Source organism: Argentina anserina, chromosome 5 (assembly GCF_933775445.1).
Source record: "Argentina anserina chromosome 5, drPotAnse1.1, whole genome shotgun sequence".
NCBI classification, from domain to species: domain Eukaryota; kingdom Viridiplantae; phylum Streptophyta; class Magnoliopsida; order Rosales; family Rosaceae; genus Argentina; species Argentina anserina.
Window position 1 is genome coordinate 4,599,628 of NC_065876.1, and position 18,937 is coordinate 4,618,564.

Sequence of the window (18,937 nt, forward strand, 5' to 3'; positions counted from 1 at the left end):
TAAGAAGACTTATATTTAGATATAGCCCTTAGATATATACATAATAGATGCTAAATAGTGGAGATATATAAAATGCGATAATAGGAAAAAATGAATTTATATGTAGATTTAAGGAATTTAGGATTAAAATTACGAAAATAACATTAAAAATATGATCAAAACTGACATACATACTAAAAGAAAATACAAATGAAAACTTCAAATATATCAAATTATCAGTTTTCATGCATCAAGTACCAAATTATCTAAGTAACCATAAATCAAGTAACATGCAAGTTGTATATGTATCAAGTGTTGATTTTAACTACGAACATCGGTTGATTTATTGAATTCAATTTAGTGAATTTACCTTGAAAAAATTTCAATATGTTTGAGTGTTGTCACGTGATACTTGCATGTTGTTCCTGCTAAACAATAACCCACACACCACACTGACCACAGACAACCACGTCAAAATCTGATTGGTCTGTGGCTCAATCAAACACCTCTGCCGAATTCGAGTCATTAGCTCTAGAGCAGTGTGACTCGACTGATGCGATATGGAAATTGCACCGCACGACCCGGGTTCAAAGCAGCTCCGACCCGACGAACCAGAGCTCGACCTCTACACCATCCCAAGCCACTCTAGTAAGTCCTCCCTCTCTCCTCTCTTCAAACCCCTAACATTATCCCTCTAATTCCAAACCCCTATTTGCTCCACAAGCTCAAACTGACCCCTCAAATCTTAAACACTCCTAATTAGCTAACCCTAATATGGGGAATCAATAATATTGAAATTAAATGCATATTAGAATCCTAGTTTTGAATTTTGGAGCTTTTTGGTTTGGTCAGGTTGGTTTTTGTGGGATGAGATTCATGAAACTGAGAGAATCGCATTGAAGGAGTTTTTCGATGGGAGGTCTATATCAAGAACACCAAAGGTGTACAAGGAATATAGGGACTTTATTATTAACAAGTATAGAGAAGACCCTGCTAGGAAACTCACGTTCACCGAGATTCGAAAGTCGCTTGTGGGTGATGTTACTTTGCTGCACAAAGTCTTTAGTTTCTTGGAGAAATGGGGGCTGATTAATTTTGGCGCAACTTCGGGGCGCAGTGATGGTTTTGGTACCTTGGGTGAGGCCAGGACTACGGTTAAGGTTGAGGAAGCAGTCCCAAATGCGGTCCGAGTGGGTGCAAATCCAAGTGATTCTAAGCCTGTTTCAGCCACACCTGTGGTGATGGAGAGGGGGGATGGAACTGCGAGTAAGATTGCATTGCCTCCATTGGCTTCACACTTGAATGTATTCGGTGATGTGAAGACTGAGAAGTTGGTTTGTGGTAATTGTGAGGGACGCTCTGATTCTGGACACTACACGTATAGCAAGGTATTTTCATGGCTTCTTTATTTCGTCTAGAATGAAATTTTTCATAGTTTATGTCCTGAAGCTTATTAATTTATGTACATGCTATGATTCTTGTATTGTCAGGGTGATTTTCTACTCTGCACAAAGTGTTTTGAAAATGGAAGCTATGGGGAGAACAAATTGAAAGAAGATTTCAAGTATAATAAGCCAGTTGAAAAGAGTGGTAATACTGGAGGTGAGTGGACTGAAGCAGAAACATTACGTCTTTTAGAATCAGTTGTGAAGCATGGAGATGATTGGGATCGTGTTGCTCAACATGTTCAGACCAAGACCCAAGTTGAGTGTATTGCTAAGCTTATTGATCTGCCTTTTGGGGAGGTTGTGTTGGGTTCTGGTCACAGAAAAGGTAAGCATACTGGCAATTCAGATGGCTCAAAACATGGTCAGTTATCTTCATCCGAGTGTCAAGAGACTATCAAGGCCAAGAGTCAGAGCAATGAGCAGACAAATGACAGTGAGCAGAATGGGAATACTGCAAACCAAGGTCCCCCTTTGAAAAGACAATGCACTGCTTCCCTTTCGGATGCTAGTAGCCCTTTGATCACACAGGTACGTCCGATCCTGATTCTATATGCAACATTGTGAACTTGCTGGCAACCTGTATATTTAAATATTTTCATACCTGTCTTTATAACTCGTTATATGTCCCAATAGTCATGTACATCTTTATCAGTCATCTCAATGACTCATGGCGAATTGTCAATGTTTTATTCTTTAGGTATCTGCCTTATCAACCTTGGTTGGTCCATATATAACAGCTGCTGCAGCTGAGGCTGCTGTTACTGCACTATGTGAGGAAACCACATGTTCAAAAGAGATATTTAATGCTGAAGACAATTGTGTTACTAATGGCTTGCAATCTCCCGCTATAAATTGTGAGACAGAGAGGTATCTATCTAATTTAATGCTTTTCCAACTGATACTCCCGTTTCAATCTGCGAGTTATTCTATCATGTTGAGTAAAAATCCTTATCTTTTAATGTTGCTTTCCGGTTCTAGGGTTCTTCAACTTGAAGATGCAGAGATGATAGAAAGGCCAACTGAATCAGGTATATGTAGCAAAGCCAACTATACGATATTATTTCTGTATATATGGATTAGTTGAATTAGATTGAGTGATAGTTGTGGTTGTTGGTTTCTCTACTAGTATTATGATACATGGCTATTCACAGCTAACATAATGCTGTTATTGTACTAAACACAGTTCTCCTAATCCTCGATATTTGAATTTTTGTGTGACAGCAAGCCAGGATGCATTTAAGAAAAAAGACGATATACCTCCAACTTTGCAAATTAGAGCTGCCATCGCAACAGGTCTTGGAGCGGCTGCTGCTCGTGCAAAACTACTAGCTGATCAGGAGGATAGAGAGATTGAACATCTTTTGGCAACCATAATAGGGACACAGGTAGATGTTTTTTTTTTCTTTGGATGTCCTGGTGATGCTCTTTGTGCTCAAGTGGTTGCTAGCCATCTCATTTCTCTGTTACAATTCCATCCACCTTTGTGCTCAAGTGTCTGCTGTTTTCTTTGGCATTCTGTAGATGAAGAAGCTGCACTGCAAACTGAAGAATGTTGAAGAACTGGAGCTGCTTATGGAGAAGGAATATGTTGAAATCGAAGAAGAAGAAAAGTCTCTGCTAGGAGAGCGAATTGATATCATACAGAAGACGCTCAACTCCGGTGTACCTAGATGGAGGGATCATCCTTCTCTAAAACCCTGAAACATGTCTACGTGTAGAGTAGAGCTGAAGAAACAAGAGTAGAGTAGCAATATGAGTAGGCATCTTACGAAGAGCTTCTGTACACTCCCCGGAATTCTCATTGCCGCCGATCTAATAGAAATTGTTGTACAAGTATTAGATCCTTATTGTTCAGTTGATCAAATGGTATTTCAAGGATAGATACATGTTCTGATTTTTTTTTTGTTCAAGTCAAATAGTGAATCAAGCGTTCAGAAAACTTCTGGTTGATTGGTCCGGATCGATCTCAATCGGGCCGGGTCAAAGAAGCCCATTTACCAAAACTTGATTTTCATCGTCCTCTAAAACCCCTCCAAATCCCTAAATTGAGCAAAACCAAAAATGATCAGAAGACGACTCCAGCTCAGTTACTCTTCCGACGAAGAAGACGAAGCGCCACCGCAACAGCCGCAACCGTCCACCGCACCTCAACCACCCGTTACCCAAGCCCGTCCCAGCCCCTACCCATCCGGACCGCTCCCAATCTCCTCCTCCTCCGACGACGAGGAGTTCATCGACGTCGCTGACAACCTCTCGCCACCGTCTCCAGAGTTTCCGGAATCCCATAATGTACCGCCGCCTCCACCGAGCTCCGGCGGATGTCCGATTGGCGAGTTTCTCCAGGGACTTGGCTTACGGCTGAAGCAGGAGTGGTTGGATGGCTGCGTTTTGGGGCTACAGCAGTCCGTGCCGGGGTTTCGAAACCTCGACTCGGTGGCGAAGGCCAAGCTTTGCTTCGAGCAGTTCTTGGTCTCCGATATGAATCTCTCCGGCGGCGGCGTGCTCCCTCAGAACGTGGCCTCTCTTCATCAGGCTGATCTTCCAGGACCTTATGTGTTGCAGGTAAAAGCAGCTTACTGCTTCTTCTGCAAATTAAATTGAAATGAATCATCACTTATTTATTTAGTTATTTATTTATTGTTGCAGGTTGATGAGATTGTCAACATGAGCAATCCATTGAAGATCAGGTATCAGAAAGCTTCCGCAGGGCACAAAAGGTGCCTCAAGCTGTCCATGACTGACGGTGTCCAACGTGTTTTCGGCATGGAATACAGGCCCATTCAGGCCCTTGAGGCTTTGGCTCCTGCTGGATTCAAGGTTTCTTCTACTCTTGTTTGTTTTTTTTTTTTGGGATTAGTGTGTGTGATTTGTACTGTTTAGACGGTTTTTATTTGGATCTAAGGCTGTTATTCAGTTGTCTGACTCAAAGACAGATATGTCCTGTTAAAAAAAACCTCTAGGTTGTTGTGTGCAATGTACATATACGCCGTGGACTTCTTATGCTGGTCCCTCAATCGCTTGAAGTGCTAGGAGGATTTGTTGATGAGCTGGATGCGGCACAAAAAAGGCTTGTGGAGGAGGTGAATAAGCCACCAAGGGGAAACAGGTAATTGCAAAGGGTAGCATATACTATACATTAATGGTATTAAAGATTTAGAGGATACTGATAGAAAGTTTAACTTTTCGTAGTAGCCAATCTGCCTGTGAGTATCTATATTTGTGTTGGTGGATATAGCAGATGTACTGTTTGGAAATGAATATTGTTGACACAGCTAAAATATTGTATATCAGTACTGTTGTGAGTTTAAAACTTTTCTGCCTAAAGCATTTGTTATATCCTGGTGTTGCCATTTTCATTTGTAATCGATCTTGCCACTCTATAAGCTCGGCATCTAAGTTTGATAGAATGTGATATATCCTGCAGAACTAGGAATGGATCAGTTCCGCCTCTAGCTAATAGGGCAGCCCTTGCCGCCTGGCCTCCTGATGGTGTTCATGTTGCTGGACAGGCTAATCCTTCCACATTGGAAGCCCCGACTCCCCTTCAGGCGTCTAACCGAGGTATATATACTGCTATCTTCCTGTGCCATCTAGTGCAAACGTAGAGGGATTTTTGGAGAAAAACAACCCATTTCTTGTCAGAATTTCTCATTGATATCTCTATAAACTGTGTAACTAGTAATTGCGGTCACCATAATATTTTTCGGAAAACTGTATATATGAGAAAATCTCCATTTTCCTCCCCTTCAGGCGTCTAACCGAGGTATATATGCTGCTATCTTCCTGTGCCATCTAGTGCAAACGTAGAGGGCTTTTTGGAGAAAAACAACCCATTTCTTGTCAGAATTTCTCATTGATATCTATAAACTGTGTAACTAGTAATTATGGTCACCAGAATATTTTTTGGAAGACTGTATATACGAGAAAATCTCCATTTTGCATATGTAACTGCCTATTAGTTGAAAGTCAGTACTGCTGACAAGACCTATGTTGAGAAATGAGACGTATATTCTCTTATTTTCCTTACATTGATTATTTAGCGTCATTTCCTGAATTGCAGGTGCTGGTAGAAATAGCATGCCAATAACTACCCAAGAGACTGTTCCTCGACGTACAGAACCTGCTGTTTATCGTCCATCACCTCGTATTGAGGAAGATATGCCTATGGATTCTATTCCCAATAGTGGAGAAAATGTTGTATCTAACCCATCTTCTTATGATTTTGGTGTTCAGAGACTCAATATAAATACCTTTCCTTATACTAGTGGAAATACAATGCCTAATACTGCCATTGCTGACCCACCCAACCTACCTTATGAGGATGCTTTGGATATTGAAGAGGACATTGATATGGATGCTGCATCTATTAGTAGTGAAACTCATGGACCTCGTCCGTCGACTTTGGATGATTATGATGTCCATCTGGTTAATGAGGCTGAAGCTTTCCCTTCGTCAGATGCAATCATGAATGCAGAGGATACTGATGTCATGAATGAGATGGAGCACCCACTCCTACTGCTTAGAGAGCGAGAGCCCCCTTTTGTTTACTTATCTAGTTTGTCTCTCAGGTTGGGAACCAGTAACATTCAATCTGTCCGAGGGAAAGTTAAGGTACATATAGTTCTGTGTTATTTATCTTTATGAGATAATGGGTTTATAATTATTGTTATACTGAATCGAGCACCCACTTTTGTAGTGTGTATTGACTGGTGTCAAGTCTTTCCAATATAAGCAGAAATATGATCTCCGGGCATACATTGATGATGGCGGTATGATTTCAGAGATTCTCATTGATCACGATGTAAGTTCATGTTGGGTTTTCATTGATAGTAATATATGGTAGTTGGAGTTTGATAGCTTGATCGACTGTTTGTACTCTCAGGTTGTACAGAACAGGATAGGTCATTCTCCCGAGGATGTCAAGGCCTGCCTTTCTTCCCCAGATAAGGCCATAGTGTCTAAAATGAAGGCAAACATGAAGCAGTTGCAAGTTTTCTTAGCAGATTTCGAGGTAATACCAATTTTGCTAGTTCAGGTCATATATTTTTTGTAGTTAATTCAGTCCTTTTCATTATCTTGGACATCAATGTATCAGGGGATTATGCTCATAGAGATGAGTAGAGGATCTGATTTTCCAGTAGCCCTTGAGATGAATCAGGGCTGTCCTTCGTCAGAGGCATGGCTACTTTTGAGGAGACTAAAGGGCTCCCCTCCGACTCAGGCATCAGAAAGTCACTCATCACGCCTGGCTCAGGCGTCACAAGGTCTGTCCTCCTGCCCCATTGATATATCGCCATAAGCACTGAATTAGTTTAGGTCAGGCAGCATTATGCTGTACTTTAATTTATATGGTAGGAAAGGATCCAACTGGTGAATGTTGTGTCATCCATTTTACATCTGTAGATAGGTTGGTACATTCTCAGCTCAGTGGATTACAAACCACAAATTGAAGACGTAGATACTAGCTTAGTTTGAGTAGGTGTGCTCAACAAACTGTAGGTAGCTTATTAAGATTGTAAAGTACAGATGTCTACAGTGATTCTCCATCTTCGTGGAGGAAAACTTCTTAGTAACAATCTATTATTTAAAAACCAAGATGTGCTAAACCAAAATACATCCATCCTTAGTGTTCTACAATTTGAGAAGATTGAATTGTGTCTGGATACACCAAATCCTTTAAGCCAGAAATGTCCAGGATCTTCTTACTTAGTGTATCACTCTCATCTCCTGATCTGCTCATTAGTAGGATACGATTACACCACTCCAGTAACTCAGGTGAAAACACCTTCCAGTAAAATGACTGCCTGACCCAGGCTGGTACAGTCAAGTAATTTACTCCTTGGCAGGCGCCCGTCACAATTTCTTCGGCTGCTTCTTTGACTGGCAGTACAGGCATTAAGCTCATTTCAGCCTGAACAGCAATCAAAACCAGAAGTTGCTAAGAATGGCTGAAACACGAGTACGTAAGGAATTGAATTAACAGCAACCACAAGAAGCTTACATCTCTCATTTCTTGATCTAATACCAAATGGCCTTCCCTGTTTAGGAACTTGCCTCGAGTCATCTCTGATTCAACTAGTCCTGGAGTCACAATTGTTATTCCTACTTCACGCCCAATTTCAACTCTCAATGTTTCATAAAAGCTTATCACTGCTGTTTTGCTAGCCTGAACCAGATATAGGATTAGATCTATCAACCAGAGATGTTAGTAGCGAGCTTGGTAATGAAATTTACTTGCTAGAACTTACACTATACATGCTTAGTCGTGGTACGCGCAACCATCCAGCAGCAGAGGCGATCTCGATAATCCTCCCTTGGCTCCATTTAAGGTGAGGAATCGCGAAGTATGTGCTGTATACTGAACCCCAAAAGTTTACGTCCTGTTAAACAAGGTTGATCACTTATTAATCGTAGTCACAAGCATCTCGATTTTCCTCTTCATAATGCCTTGATTTACAGTCGCTTAACAAAATATTTAAACCGTAAAAAACTAAAAACGAGTGGGTCAAGTAAGTACCATTGCTGGTGCTAGGTTATTGACATCAGGGGTTTCTTCAAACATGCAGATGGGAGCAATCCCAGCATTATTCACTAGGTGATCCACTGTAAATTGAGAATTGGTAAACACGAGTATGTGCAAACGGAGAAATAATAACCGAAAAGGAAGGAGATATTGATAGTCATATACAGGATACATGCACTTACAGCGCCCAAAGTGATTAACTGTGGCATCAACAAAGCGCTTACAATCTTCAACCTTAGAAACATCTGCGGGGATGATGATAACATCTGGGGAACCAATCGACATGGCTCTGCTCGCAACATGTTGGAGCCGGTGTTCTCTTCTGGCAACAAGAGCTAGACAAGCACCTCTTCTACCGTACTCGTACGCCAGGTGCTTCAAGATTAATTAAAACCCACAATTATTATACGAAACCGACGTTGATCATGTAAAGAGAATTATATATATATGTGATTTTACATATGTGATCTGTTCATATATACCTCGCCTATGCCGGAGGATGCTCCAGTGATGAGTATGACTTTTCCGGCTATGTTTTCGGGAAACAGCGACTTTATGATTGAGAGGAGAAACTTGAAAGACAGATATAGTGGCAGAATAAAGAGCAGCAAGCTGAGGCAGATGGGAGGAACCACTATGTTTAGTAATGTGTTAAAGATATCCATAGCTTTCGTTTGATTTGCCAGAGAAATGAAGCGGTACAGCAGGTCTGCTATGGGTTTTGCTTATTAATCACATGAATTCATTTATAAGGGTAGGAGTTTCGCAACGTTGCATGGAGAAGAAGCAACACGTAATATAAATATGGGGTGAGCTCATCAATCAGCACCGCTTCAAAGAGAACTTGATATATATGTATGGAACTATATACATGCATTCTTTGTCAAAAATAACTATATACATGCATTTCTACTATCAGACTGAGATCGATCACTTGAACAAAAACATGATATGTATGTCTGGTGTTGGAGAGGAGCGATTCCACATCTAAGAAGTGACAAAGAAAATAAAGCTTATAAGTGGGTGGATAATAACCAATTGTACCGAGGCCTTTTGTGATTAAAACCCAACACCTGTGAGGTGGCTAAGTTTGGACAATATTGGTACAGTTGGTCCACGGGCCACGCTTGTCGCTGTTTAACATGGTAATAAGCGGGTCCCTCTCCAGTCGCGCCTCCAATCTTTCGTGGGCCCGAGTTGGGTGTCACTTTGTCATGCCATCGGAGGATTTCCGATTGGATGGCCACTAAATGTCGTTGGTTACTGGACCTTTGTTTCTTTCATCCCAGTATGTGAGATGTTAATCTGTCACGTGCAGACCTAAAAATTAGGTTGCAAGTGAGGGGGCGTGTTGGAGAGGAGCGATCCCACATCTAAGAAGTGACAAAGAAAATAAAGCTTATAAGTGGGTGGATAATAACCAATTGTACTGAGACCTTTTGTGATTAAAACCCAACACCTGTGAGGTGGCTAAGTTGGGACAATATCGGTACAGTTGGTCTACGGGCCACGCTTGTCGCTGTTTAACATCTGGAACTGCCCTATTCGCGATTGATCTAATTGACAAATGAGGCGTTCGAATATATAGTTTTATTTCTTATACATTGATAATCAAAGACTGTTTCTCCTAATTTTCTTTGTTGGAGGTAGTCCTTGGCCTTTTGATCGAGTTCGAATGGGTAATGCTCTCGAGTAGCTGAGGACAGAAAACCCTAAGCCAAAATGCGACCCGAATCCACGGCGGGTCCGTCAAGTTCATGTCTCCACGGCAAGCACTGTCCACGATTGCCGTCGCACACACTTGTGTTGACTGACTTGGTATCATTTCTGAGCAAACCTAATAACGAACAATAATGTAAATATATTACACATAAAACATAGGAATATGACAAACCATATGTGTTCTACTAAGCTACATTAACTTACTTGAGATTGAAATTCAGGGGTTTCTGTCATTTCAGATCGGACCACTCCAGGACTCACAATCGTAATCCCCAAATCAGAACCTAATTCAGCCCTCAGGGTCTCAAAGAAGCACGTCTGGGCTGCCTTGCTTGCCTATATTAATTTACAAGCTAAGAGTCACCTTTTCGTACGTTTGCCTATCAATTCAACCAATTAGCTAGAAATAATTGAAAGAATTACTGGCATACTACGAGAGCTAATTCTTACATTGTAGAAACTCAACCTTGGTATAGAAAACCATGTTGCAGATGATGACATCACGACAATCTTGCCTTTGCTTTTTCTCAAGTATGGAACTGCAAATTTGGTACAATACACCGACCCCCAGAAATTAGTGTCCTGCAAATCAATCGAAGTAGTAAATTTCAAGTGCAGATTGTAAAAAGGGAAACTGATAGGTTGATTGATATTAAATTAATTACAAACGTAAGGCAGAACAATGCCTTTTATACGGGCTTTTGTAACTGTAAACAAGATGACTACAAAACTAACTGCTCTATGTACAACTCATCTAACTGTATACATTCAAAATTATCCTGTACTTTCTAACAGAGAGTACGCACAGCAAGGATGTACGTAAATTAATATGCTGCATGCAAAATATATATTACCATGATCGATTTCAGATGAGAGAACTCATTACAGTCTTCAAATAATCCAATCTTTGTTACCCCGGCATTGTTCACCAAATGGTCCACTATATATTGAGTAATTCATAATCCACAAATTAGCACCAAACACATGTTAAATATCATCTTTCGTATGATAATCATCTCAGTACACACACACACACACCACGTACCAGAAAATCCAGTCGTATCTATGAAAGTTATGAGTGTTTACTTACATTGACCAAAGTGATTCACAGTGTCATTAACAAGTCGGTTGCAGTCTTCAGCCTTTGAAACATCAGCTAGGATCACAATGGCATCAGGAGACCCTAACCGTCGAGCTTTATCCGCCACTCCTCTAAGACGGTCCTCTCTTCTGGCCGCCAATGCCAAACGAGCTCCTCTCTTACCATACTCATAAGCCAAATGCTTCAGAGTTGCATTTTGCAAATTAGTTACAGTAGTACGTGTTAATTAATCGATCACTTAATTAAGGTAGCCAATGCATTAAATGGAAGCCGGCTGCTGGGTACAAACTTTTCATATATAGTGTAATATAATCATAAAATGTAGCGTACGTTTACGGATCAAGCCGGAATTTTTTTTAAGTACCTCCATGTATCTGATATCTCTATTTATTGATATCACAACATACTTATTGTCATTGTGGTAAATAGGGTAATGTTTTGGGTAAGTCTAGTTCTATTAGTTGTAATTACTTCACTAATAACATTTAAAATGTTATGAACAAATAGTTAGTGTGGTAAATTTGTATTTGTAAATATAAAAAACACATGTAACTTTGTTCTCAATGTTGTAAATTTAGTTCAATAAAATTGTAATTTTGGTTCAATATGTAGTAATTGAGGGTATGCTATACCTTAAGGTATTGTAGAGAACCCCGACTAAGCCGGATACAAAAAACAATTTTGGTTTGATTTATTCATTTTTCATGACGCAAGAAAGCTATTTAATTAACGAGAACGTTTGTCGATCATTGGATTACAGGCTAGAAGCATGAGACTGTGATCGTAGATTCGTTGAGCCTCAACATATATGTACGTTATCCATGAAACAAAGATCAATTGAACAGAGTTTGGATCGTAACAAAGATCAATTGAAGGTGTTCATTTATAGGATCGGAGTCAATTACCTCGCCGATTCCTGAAGATGCTCCGGTAATGAGGATAACCTTTCCAGCGACATTTTCAATGGTTTTTAACCGATATATGAAACGGAGAAACTTGTAAATCAGAAATGGCGGCAGAAAGAAAACCAATACAGTGAGTGTTATCAGAGGCACGACTATGTTCAGCACCTTGTGATTCAATTTCATATTCTCTCTCTCTCTCTCTCTCTCGGACGTGTTTTGTGCCATATATGTATACACATTCTTGCTACGGTGCTTATGACTTCATACTATTGTCTTCGATCGGTCTTTGTTATTTAGTTGCTGGCCTTTCTCTTTTGGGGTTTCTATGTGTTGGTGCCGCCATATTCCGTAGAGCGGACGATCCCCTTTTTGGTACTTATTGGGTGTCCATATGGATTATTTTGAGACTTGTATTTACTTAATATGAGGTAAGGTTTAGGCTGTCCATGCGAACTTGTCATTAGCTCAATAACTAGATCATTACAGAGTACTAACAGTGTCAGTGAAATAATTTTATGTCCATAATGGACTCCAAGTTAATTAAAGCAGGGTGGGATATATAACATGTAAAGTGTTAAACTAACACTAATATATGACAGGCAGAGAATTGCATATAACTAGGTGTTAATCTAGAAGATGAGTTTCAGCTCGGCATAAAATGGAGCCTTGCAACTCAAATATCGCTTATGAAGAACATCCTGACAATTGAAGATGGTTTTGCTGTACTTGGGATAGCTCATGCTTCAACTCTTCTATCAGACTAGTATTGTTTGTATGTTTTCCTATATCGATTAGGAAACACGAGGTCAACCACCTTGACTCAAACTCTCATAGATCCATTAGACCACTATGCGCGTGCATGGGCTCCATCTGTGGTATGCTACAAGATATATAGCTAGGCAAGTTTCTCTCTAAACCGTAGATTATATGAATTGCAGAAAATGAAAGACATTTTCTTATATGAAGAATAAGAAGAAAGGAAACATAGAAACCAGAGGACCACATTTTGATTGAAAAAATCTGTTATAGAGGTCTACAGCTTAATTAGGCATGTAAGTCGATTGATATGTTTCTTCCTTTGATCATCAAAGACAAATTATTACTTACGAACTGGATTTAGCCATTATTAATGACTTAATACAGTAGCATAACTGGTTAATGCAATGGTAACGGGGTCGATCGCGTATATGCTGGTCTACGCAAAAGTGGTACAGCATAGAATGCACACACCAAGAGGAGTGATGGCATGAGCGTAACAGGGCGTGTTTATTTTGAAGTAATTGGCCTGAAAAGCATACCCTGCAGGCCTGCAGCAGAAATGTAAAACACTAACTAAATGTCTAAATGTAGAATATGAATATATGATATGTCTTGTAGGCAGGCAGGAACTGAAGTATTGACGATATCAGAAAAGGCCGCATCCATCAATCTGCCACTTCCATGGAGAGTATATCAGTTTTGCCCGAAGGTTGGGAAGAAGAATCTAACCGGAAATAATTTTGAACTCCATTCGTGATTCTATTTGACAGCTGGTTTGATTTCGCATGATATCTCCTATTTTCTTAGCCAACAGCAATGCCAAGAGATAATTGTGCATTCATTTTAATATGGAATACACTCCCCACCAAAACGGCATAATGACCAAGACCAACACATACCAATCCTTTTATTATCCTCGGAGATAGGTACATATATTCACAGATTGAACCCAGAGGGCTCACCTACTATTATATGACAGGAGGTAAAAAAAAAACAGACTAAAAGAACACACTTCTAGAGAAACCATAACCCAGTTACTTCAGTCCGTCTTGATCTCAGGGTTGTGGAGAGACTCGGGGTACAAGACATTCTTCACGCCAGTGTAGTCCAAGATTTTTTTGCCAGGTGCTTCTTTAGCTGGAGCCCCAGGCCTAGCCATGTACAAAAATCTGTAACCCCATTCAAGTAGCTCAGGACAGAACACCTTCCACATATATATGGCTTTATACCATGCTGGCTCTGTCAAGCACCTTTGACCACGACAAACACCGTTCACAATCGCATTTGCGCAGTCTTCCACTCTTTCAACTGGAATAATTACTTGAACCTAATCATCCAAATTGTAAGGAAAATAAGTTTGAGCAAGAGGAACACATTATTTTATTCATCCAATTGCAGAAAAAGGAAAGGGAAAGGTAGCTTACATCCCGCATTTCTTGATCTACCGTCATCCTGCCTTCGGTAGATAAGTATTTGCCTTTGTTCATCTCGGACTCTATGTATCCGGGAGTGACAATTGTTATATAAACTTCTGGCCCAAGCTCAACCCGGAGTGTCTCAAACATGCTCAACACAGCTGCTTTACTTGCCTGGTCATCATAATCACGTTTGTATAACATGTACATGCAGAACAGAAAAAAGGGACAACGTACAAGAGGAACCTTAATTATGGTACTAGCTATCGAATCACTCACATTATATATGCCCATCCTTGGCACAGGCAACCATGCATTAACGGAAGATATAGCCACGATTCTACCTTTACAGTCTCTGAGGTGTGGAGCTGCAAAATGAGTAACATACACAGATCCCCAGAAATTTGTATCCTGCAATTGCCAGAAACCAGGTTTTGGATCAAACTTGATTGCTATTTGGTTTCGACTATTTTGATGACTGTCAACGGTGACAACACGTATAATAATAACTACGTTCTCTTTTTAGACTCGTACACTAACAACTTAGCAAGACACCACCATAAGTTTTATTCATTCATCGATTATACAGTAGCCAAACATGAAATTGAGAAAGCAATATCGGTTGGGCATACAAATATGGCATTCTACAGTAGATAATTACCATTACAGATCTGAAGTTAGTGATATCGGTGCAATCTTCCAACATGCAGCAGGCAGTGATCCCAGCATTATTCACCAGATGATCCACTGCATCAAACATATATCACGCCCGTCGTACCATTATTAAAGATATCCAAAAAAAAAATTAATCCTACACATTATTTTACCCTCTCAAGTACATTAAATCTCGATAGTGAAAGACTAATTATTAAATTGCAATGCCATTCTAACTTCGTGACAGTCGGTTTTCTATAGACCAACTCTGCAACTGCACGATTGTTTCTATCTGGCCGGTAGGAATACATTCGGGCTGTTACGAATAGAGAATGATCGACAATTTGAAAAGAAATTAATAAAAGGCCAAAAGAACAAACTCAAGAGCTGCATATATATATATATATATATATATACTTACACCTTCCGAAGTGGTTGATAGTTTCATCAACAAGTCTCTTGCAGTCCTCAGCCTTTGAAACATCAGCCCCAATCATAATAACATCAGGAGAACCACACTGAGCTGCTCGATCAACGACTTCCCTTAGTGCGTTTTCTCTCCTGCCAACTAGGGCCAACCGTGCCCCTCTCCTTGCATACTCATAAGCCAAGTGCTTCATCATCAAATCATAGGCCAACAAACAACTCAACGTCAAGATTGGATTAATAATAAACCCATTAATTAATAATCACACCGGTCAATGTTTTTACCTCGCCGATACCGGAGGAGGCACCGGTGATGAGGACGACCTTGCCGGATACATTTTCGCTGAAGATGGTGCTCAAGAGAGAGGTGAACAACTTCAAGAAATAAAGCGGCGGGAGGAGAAGCAAAAGGGAGAAGAAGGTGAATGGGGGAGCTGAGAGGTTCAGGAAGGTGTGGATAAGACTCAACATCATGGCTGAACACAACGAAAGATGATAATCACAGCGAAAGTAAAGATGAAGTATTGAAGATAGAGCTGGGGGTCTTATAAGCATTTGCATGCAGGTTCTGGAAGGAAGTAGGTGGTGGCAGTGTTGCAGTGTAACCATGGGACACGTAGTGGAGACATTCATTGGGTGACGGCATTAATGTTTATCTTTCCTGATTTTGCCGCTTTCTTTTCCTTGGCGTTTTTCCTTTTCAAGTTGCTTCGGTAAATATAGAAATGAACAACGAGCAATATGTCTAAATTTAGGCCCATCGATCTACGGTGGTGACAAAATAATTGGGCCGATATTGTATTATTTGGATCTTCTCTCTGATACCCATAAAAGTTAAGCCCGGTTTGTGGCTAGCTAGGTCAAGAAATGACATCGCCGAACCGGTTCCCTCTTCCGATCTTCCCTATCATGCTATCACTTGGCACATCTTTTTTTCTTGTTCTTCAATTCTGCATTATGATCACTCTGTTCCAGGTAAGGTCATGCCGTCAAGGTTATTTCTTTATTTGTTTCATAATATTTTGATTGCATGTGAATAGGTTTTTTGCCTTTCAGTTTAGGGTTCTATGTTGTTCTGTGTTTGTTCCTCCCACACAAACATGCACCACTGTTTGTGTTTCATTTAGTAATGAACCTAATAGATATGTTTTTGAGACGTCGTTTTTCTTCTTGTTTGATTTATGAACTTGCTGTTTCCTTTCTACTTGTTATCCTAAATACTAAACCACTTGCATACCTGAAAATAATAATTGCTTCCGTTCATAATTGCCTTGGCGCATTTCTTGCACTCTTTGAATTGGTATAGCGCTGACTAGTCATTCGAAAACCGAAACGAACAACAGTAATAATTAAGCACGAAGAAACATTATTTAAGAAGTCATTATTTGAAATTCTTTTCAGCCTAGTAGAGGGCTTGTCTCTGCTTTTGCTTCCTGTTATGTTTTCTTTGTTATTCCAGTTTGTTTTCCACCGCCAACGAAAAAAGGAAAAATATTCTCTCATGGCTGGCGTTCTTACAAAATAGATAAAAGAAACATACGTCTTCTTTGCTTTCTCTTATCGACCATCGAAGTCTGTTAGTTTAACAAGAGTCACAGCTCAATGTCACGTCCCGTTTTTGGGAGTGTCATTCGTGGGCGTCGCTGGTTGAGGCCGACCCGGTTCAATTCGGAGAGTTTGTCGCTAATCGGGGACTTAACGTCGAAGAAAGTAGTTAGCCGCCATACACACAGGTTGGGGTCTGGAGCCGATCCCTTGATGAGCCCAAGGCAGGGTGAAACCAGTGTATTGCCCCGTTGAATAGGACTGGCTCTATGAGGATGTAGCGCCGCATGGACCAAGTGTGGCAGCCGAATGGCTAGGTCCGTGACAAGTGGTATCAGAGCCACCTCAACATCGTTGTCGTTGTGTCGCCAATAGCTCACATGTGTCGCCGTGTCCCCAAGATACGGGGGCTCTGCGGGGGAGTCGAGCAGGTAGGGTTGCCTCCAGGGGGAGGACTGGACGAGAGATCCGGTGCGAAGTCATTGTTGGGTGATCTTTGGGAACTCATTTTCATCGCTCTAGGCATCGCAGGTGTACAAGGGATACGCGGGGCGCAAGTGGAGATGTCGTGTACGAGGACGTACACCAAGTTTGGTGGGGGAGGATGTCACGTCCCGTTTTCGGGAGTGTCAATCGTGGGCGTCGCTGGTTGAGGCCGACCCGGTTCAATTCGGAGAGCTTGTCGCTAGTCGGGGACTTAACGTCGAAGAAAGGAGTTGGTCGCCCTACACACAGGTAGAGGTCTGTAGCCGATCCCCTGATGAGCCCAAGGCAGGGCGAAACCAGTGTATTGTCTCGTTAGATAAAGCTGGCTCCATGGGGATGGAGCGCCGCATGGACCAAGTGTGACAGCCGAATGATTAGGTCCGTGACATGAAGCTAGCTAGGACCATTCAGACACGATACTAGTGTGATTGTTGGAACTTTATGGGGAATGCCTTTCTAAACATGTTAACCGATAATGAAATTTCACTGCATATGCCGTTGCCAACTTGACGTACTACTTTGTAGTTGTCATTGCAGTAGTATTGGCAATCCTTATAACACTGTCTTCCTCCCATTAGTGATCATCAAAATTGTTATGTTTCAACCGCTTTTTCAGTTGCTTCTGATTAGTAAAAAGATCAGAATATATGAAAATTCATTTCAGACCTGATGAAGAATAAATTAGTTTTGTATGCAAACCCAGTCTCTCCTAGCTTATTATGAAGTGGCCATTCATGGTCTAAACTCATAATACGCATGACACCAGGAGTTCTTCGATCTAGAAATTGACAAGAAGTCCCACAATGGAAGCTCTCTGTAAGTCTGTTTACATAAAAACACATCATATATAGGTCATCTCCACCCAATACTTCAACACGACAGTGCTAATATAAGAGCACGCAATACTTCTAGTTTGAAGCTCAAGGGCCAAACGTGCTCCTAAATATAAACTAGTTATTTCCTATTATTCACCATTACAAAGTAGCAGTTCATATCGTCTTCTTTCATTCACCCTTGCAATGAAATCATCCGCTCTTTTGTTGAATTGCTGGTCCTCAGGAAAACTGAGCTCTTCTTCATCTTGGTCCTCAGGCAAACTGACCTCTTCATCTTCCTCATCTATATCATCGTTCACCTCCTCCATCAGTACTAATTTCCTACTTTGGTCGTTACATACTTTTCCTTCTATAGCTTGCTCTCCATCTCCTGAAGAGCTCATCTTCAGTTGTACCCTTTCATCAACAAGAGAGTTCTTCAGTAGTCCACTTTCTTCAACAACAGAGTTCACCAATTCAGGTTCCTTCTCTTTGGAGGTTGAAAAGGGCTGAAACCTTTGGCACCTTTTGATATTTTCCTCATATTCAACATGAATATTAGGTGTAGAAGATACTGTTGAAAAGATTTTGGACTCTCCAACAAGAGCAATAACAATGATGTTGCCTAGTATGAACACAAACTTGGAGTTCAGCAAGACTGAGCTCATCATTTGAAAAAAACTGAAGAAAAAACCCTTCATGGAAAAGGAAAAGGAAGGAAACCACAAAGGGCTAGAACAAAAAAGACCGCAAGTTAATATTGTCAAACAATAAAAGAGACTGATCAAAGGCTGATTTTGATGCTTCTTGTGCTTGTGAATTGCCTGGAACTTCAGAATCTGGATGGGAATGGGATCCATGATATTGGGGTTACTCTAGTATCTTCCTAAAGAACTAGTGGTAATTATTTCTGATGAGGAGTAAGGATCAAAAGCCAATCCTAGAATACATGAAGGAGATTTAATTTCATTTGCCTGACCACTAACAATTGCAAAATACTGGTTTATATAGTGGGTGAAATGGGGTTACTTCAATTCGGTGATTAGGATTCCTCACACAATCTCCTTTGTGTTTTACTTTATGTGGGAAGGTGACTTTTCTAAAGTTGTATAGGGATTGATTAGTGTTTATTGGTTACTTTTGTTTGTCAGGTACCTC

The 18,937-nt window shown here is 40.6% G+C and overlaps 6 protein-coding genes across 7 annotated transcripts; 2 read left to right on the top strand and 4 right to left on the bottom strand.

Moving 5' to 3' along the window:
• The first annotated feature begins 478 nt into the window (after positions 1–478).
• On the top strand, positions 479–3,279 carry LOC126793372 (SWI/SNF complex subunit SWI3A). 2 transcript variants are annotated; one of them, XM_050519873.1, is made up of 7 exons: positions 479–627; positions 832–1,367; positions 1,470–1,955; positions 2,125–2,294; positions 2,406–2,455; positions 2,649–2,812; positions 2,949–3,279. In XM_050519873.1, the coding sequence occupies exons 1-7, from the start codon at positions 540–542 to the stop codon at positions 3,126–3,128; spliced, it is 1,674 nt and encodes a 557-aa protein (XP_050375830.1). In that variant the 5' UTR covers positions 479–539; the 3' UTR covers positions 3,129–3,279. The 2 variants fall into 2 exon arrangements, with proteins under 2 accessions (XP_050375830.1, XP_050375829.1); XM_050519872.1 differs by having other exon boundaries at positions 2,125–2,293; positions 2,399–2,455.
• An 85-nt stretch (positions 3,280–3,364) lies between these two features.
• On the top strand, positions 3,365–7,005 carry LOC126793371 (recQ-mediated genome instability protein 1). Its single transcript, XM_050519871.1, has 8 exons — positions 3,365–3,989; positions 4,074–4,244; positions 4,388–4,533; positions 4,852–4,988; positions 5,488–6,038; positions 6,124–6,228; positions 6,310–6,438; positions 6,523–7,005. Exons 1-8 carry the CDS (start codon positions 3,489–3,491, stop codon positions 6,724–6,726), a joined length of 1,944 nt encoding a protein of 647 aa, XP_050375828.1. The 5' UTR covers positions 3,365–3,488; the 3' UTR covers positions 6,727–7,005.
• Positions 7,006–7,050: 45 nt separating this feature from the next.
• Positions 7,051–8,615, bottom strand: LOC126794231 (11-beta-hydroxysteroid dehydrogenase A-like). Its single transcript, XM_050520895.1, has 6 exons — positions 8,433–8,615; positions 8,133–8,325; positions 7,945–8,030; positions 7,676–7,807; positions 7,429–7,593; positions 7,051–7,338 (listed from the first exon to the last, which is right to left on the bottom strand). The coding sequence occupies exons 1-6, from the start codon at positions 8,613–8,615 to the stop codon at positions 7,051–7,053; spliced, it is 1,047 nt and encodes a 348-aa protein (XP_050376852.1).
• Positions 8,616–9,577: 962 nt separating this feature from the next.
• Positions 9,578–11,862, bottom strand: LOC126794234 (11-beta-hydroxysteroid dehydrogenase-like 4A). Its single transcript, XM_050520897.1, has 6 exons — positions 11,680–11,862; positions 10,763–10,955; positions 10,527–10,612; positions 10,123–10,254; positions 9,877–10,008; positions 9,578–9,787 (listed from the first exon to the last, which is right to left on the bottom strand). The coding sequence occupies exons 1-6, from the start codon at positions 11,860–11,862 to the stop codon at positions 9,578–9,580; spliced, it is 936 nt and encodes a 311-aa protein (XP_050376854.1).
• A 1,615-nt stretch (positions 11,863–13,477) lies between these two features.
• LOC126794941 (11-beta-hydroxysteroid dehydrogenase A-like) lies at positions 13,478–15,407 on the bottom strand. Its single transcript, XM_050521738.1, has 6 exons — positions 15,219–15,407; positions 14,929–15,121; positions 14,515–14,600; positions 14,133–14,264; positions 13,863–14,027; positions 13,478–13,765 (listed from the first exon to the last, which is right to left on the bottom strand). The coding sequence occupies exons 1-6, from the start codon at positions 15,405–15,407 to the stop codon at positions 13,478–13,480; spliced, it is 1,053 nt and encodes a 350-aa protein (XP_050377695.1).
• A 2,303-nt stretch (positions 15,408–17,710) lies between these two features.
• LOC126795260 (uncharacterized) lies at positions 17,711–18,728 on the bottom strand. Its single transcript, XM_050522100.1, has one exon. The coding sequence runs from the start codon at positions 18,637–18,639 to the stop codon at positions 17,929–17,931; it is 711 nt and encodes a 236-aa protein (XP_050378057.1). The 5' UTR covers positions 18,640–18,728; the 3' UTR covers positions 17,711–17,928.
• Between the last annotated feature and the right edge of the window lie 209 nt (positions 18,729–18,937).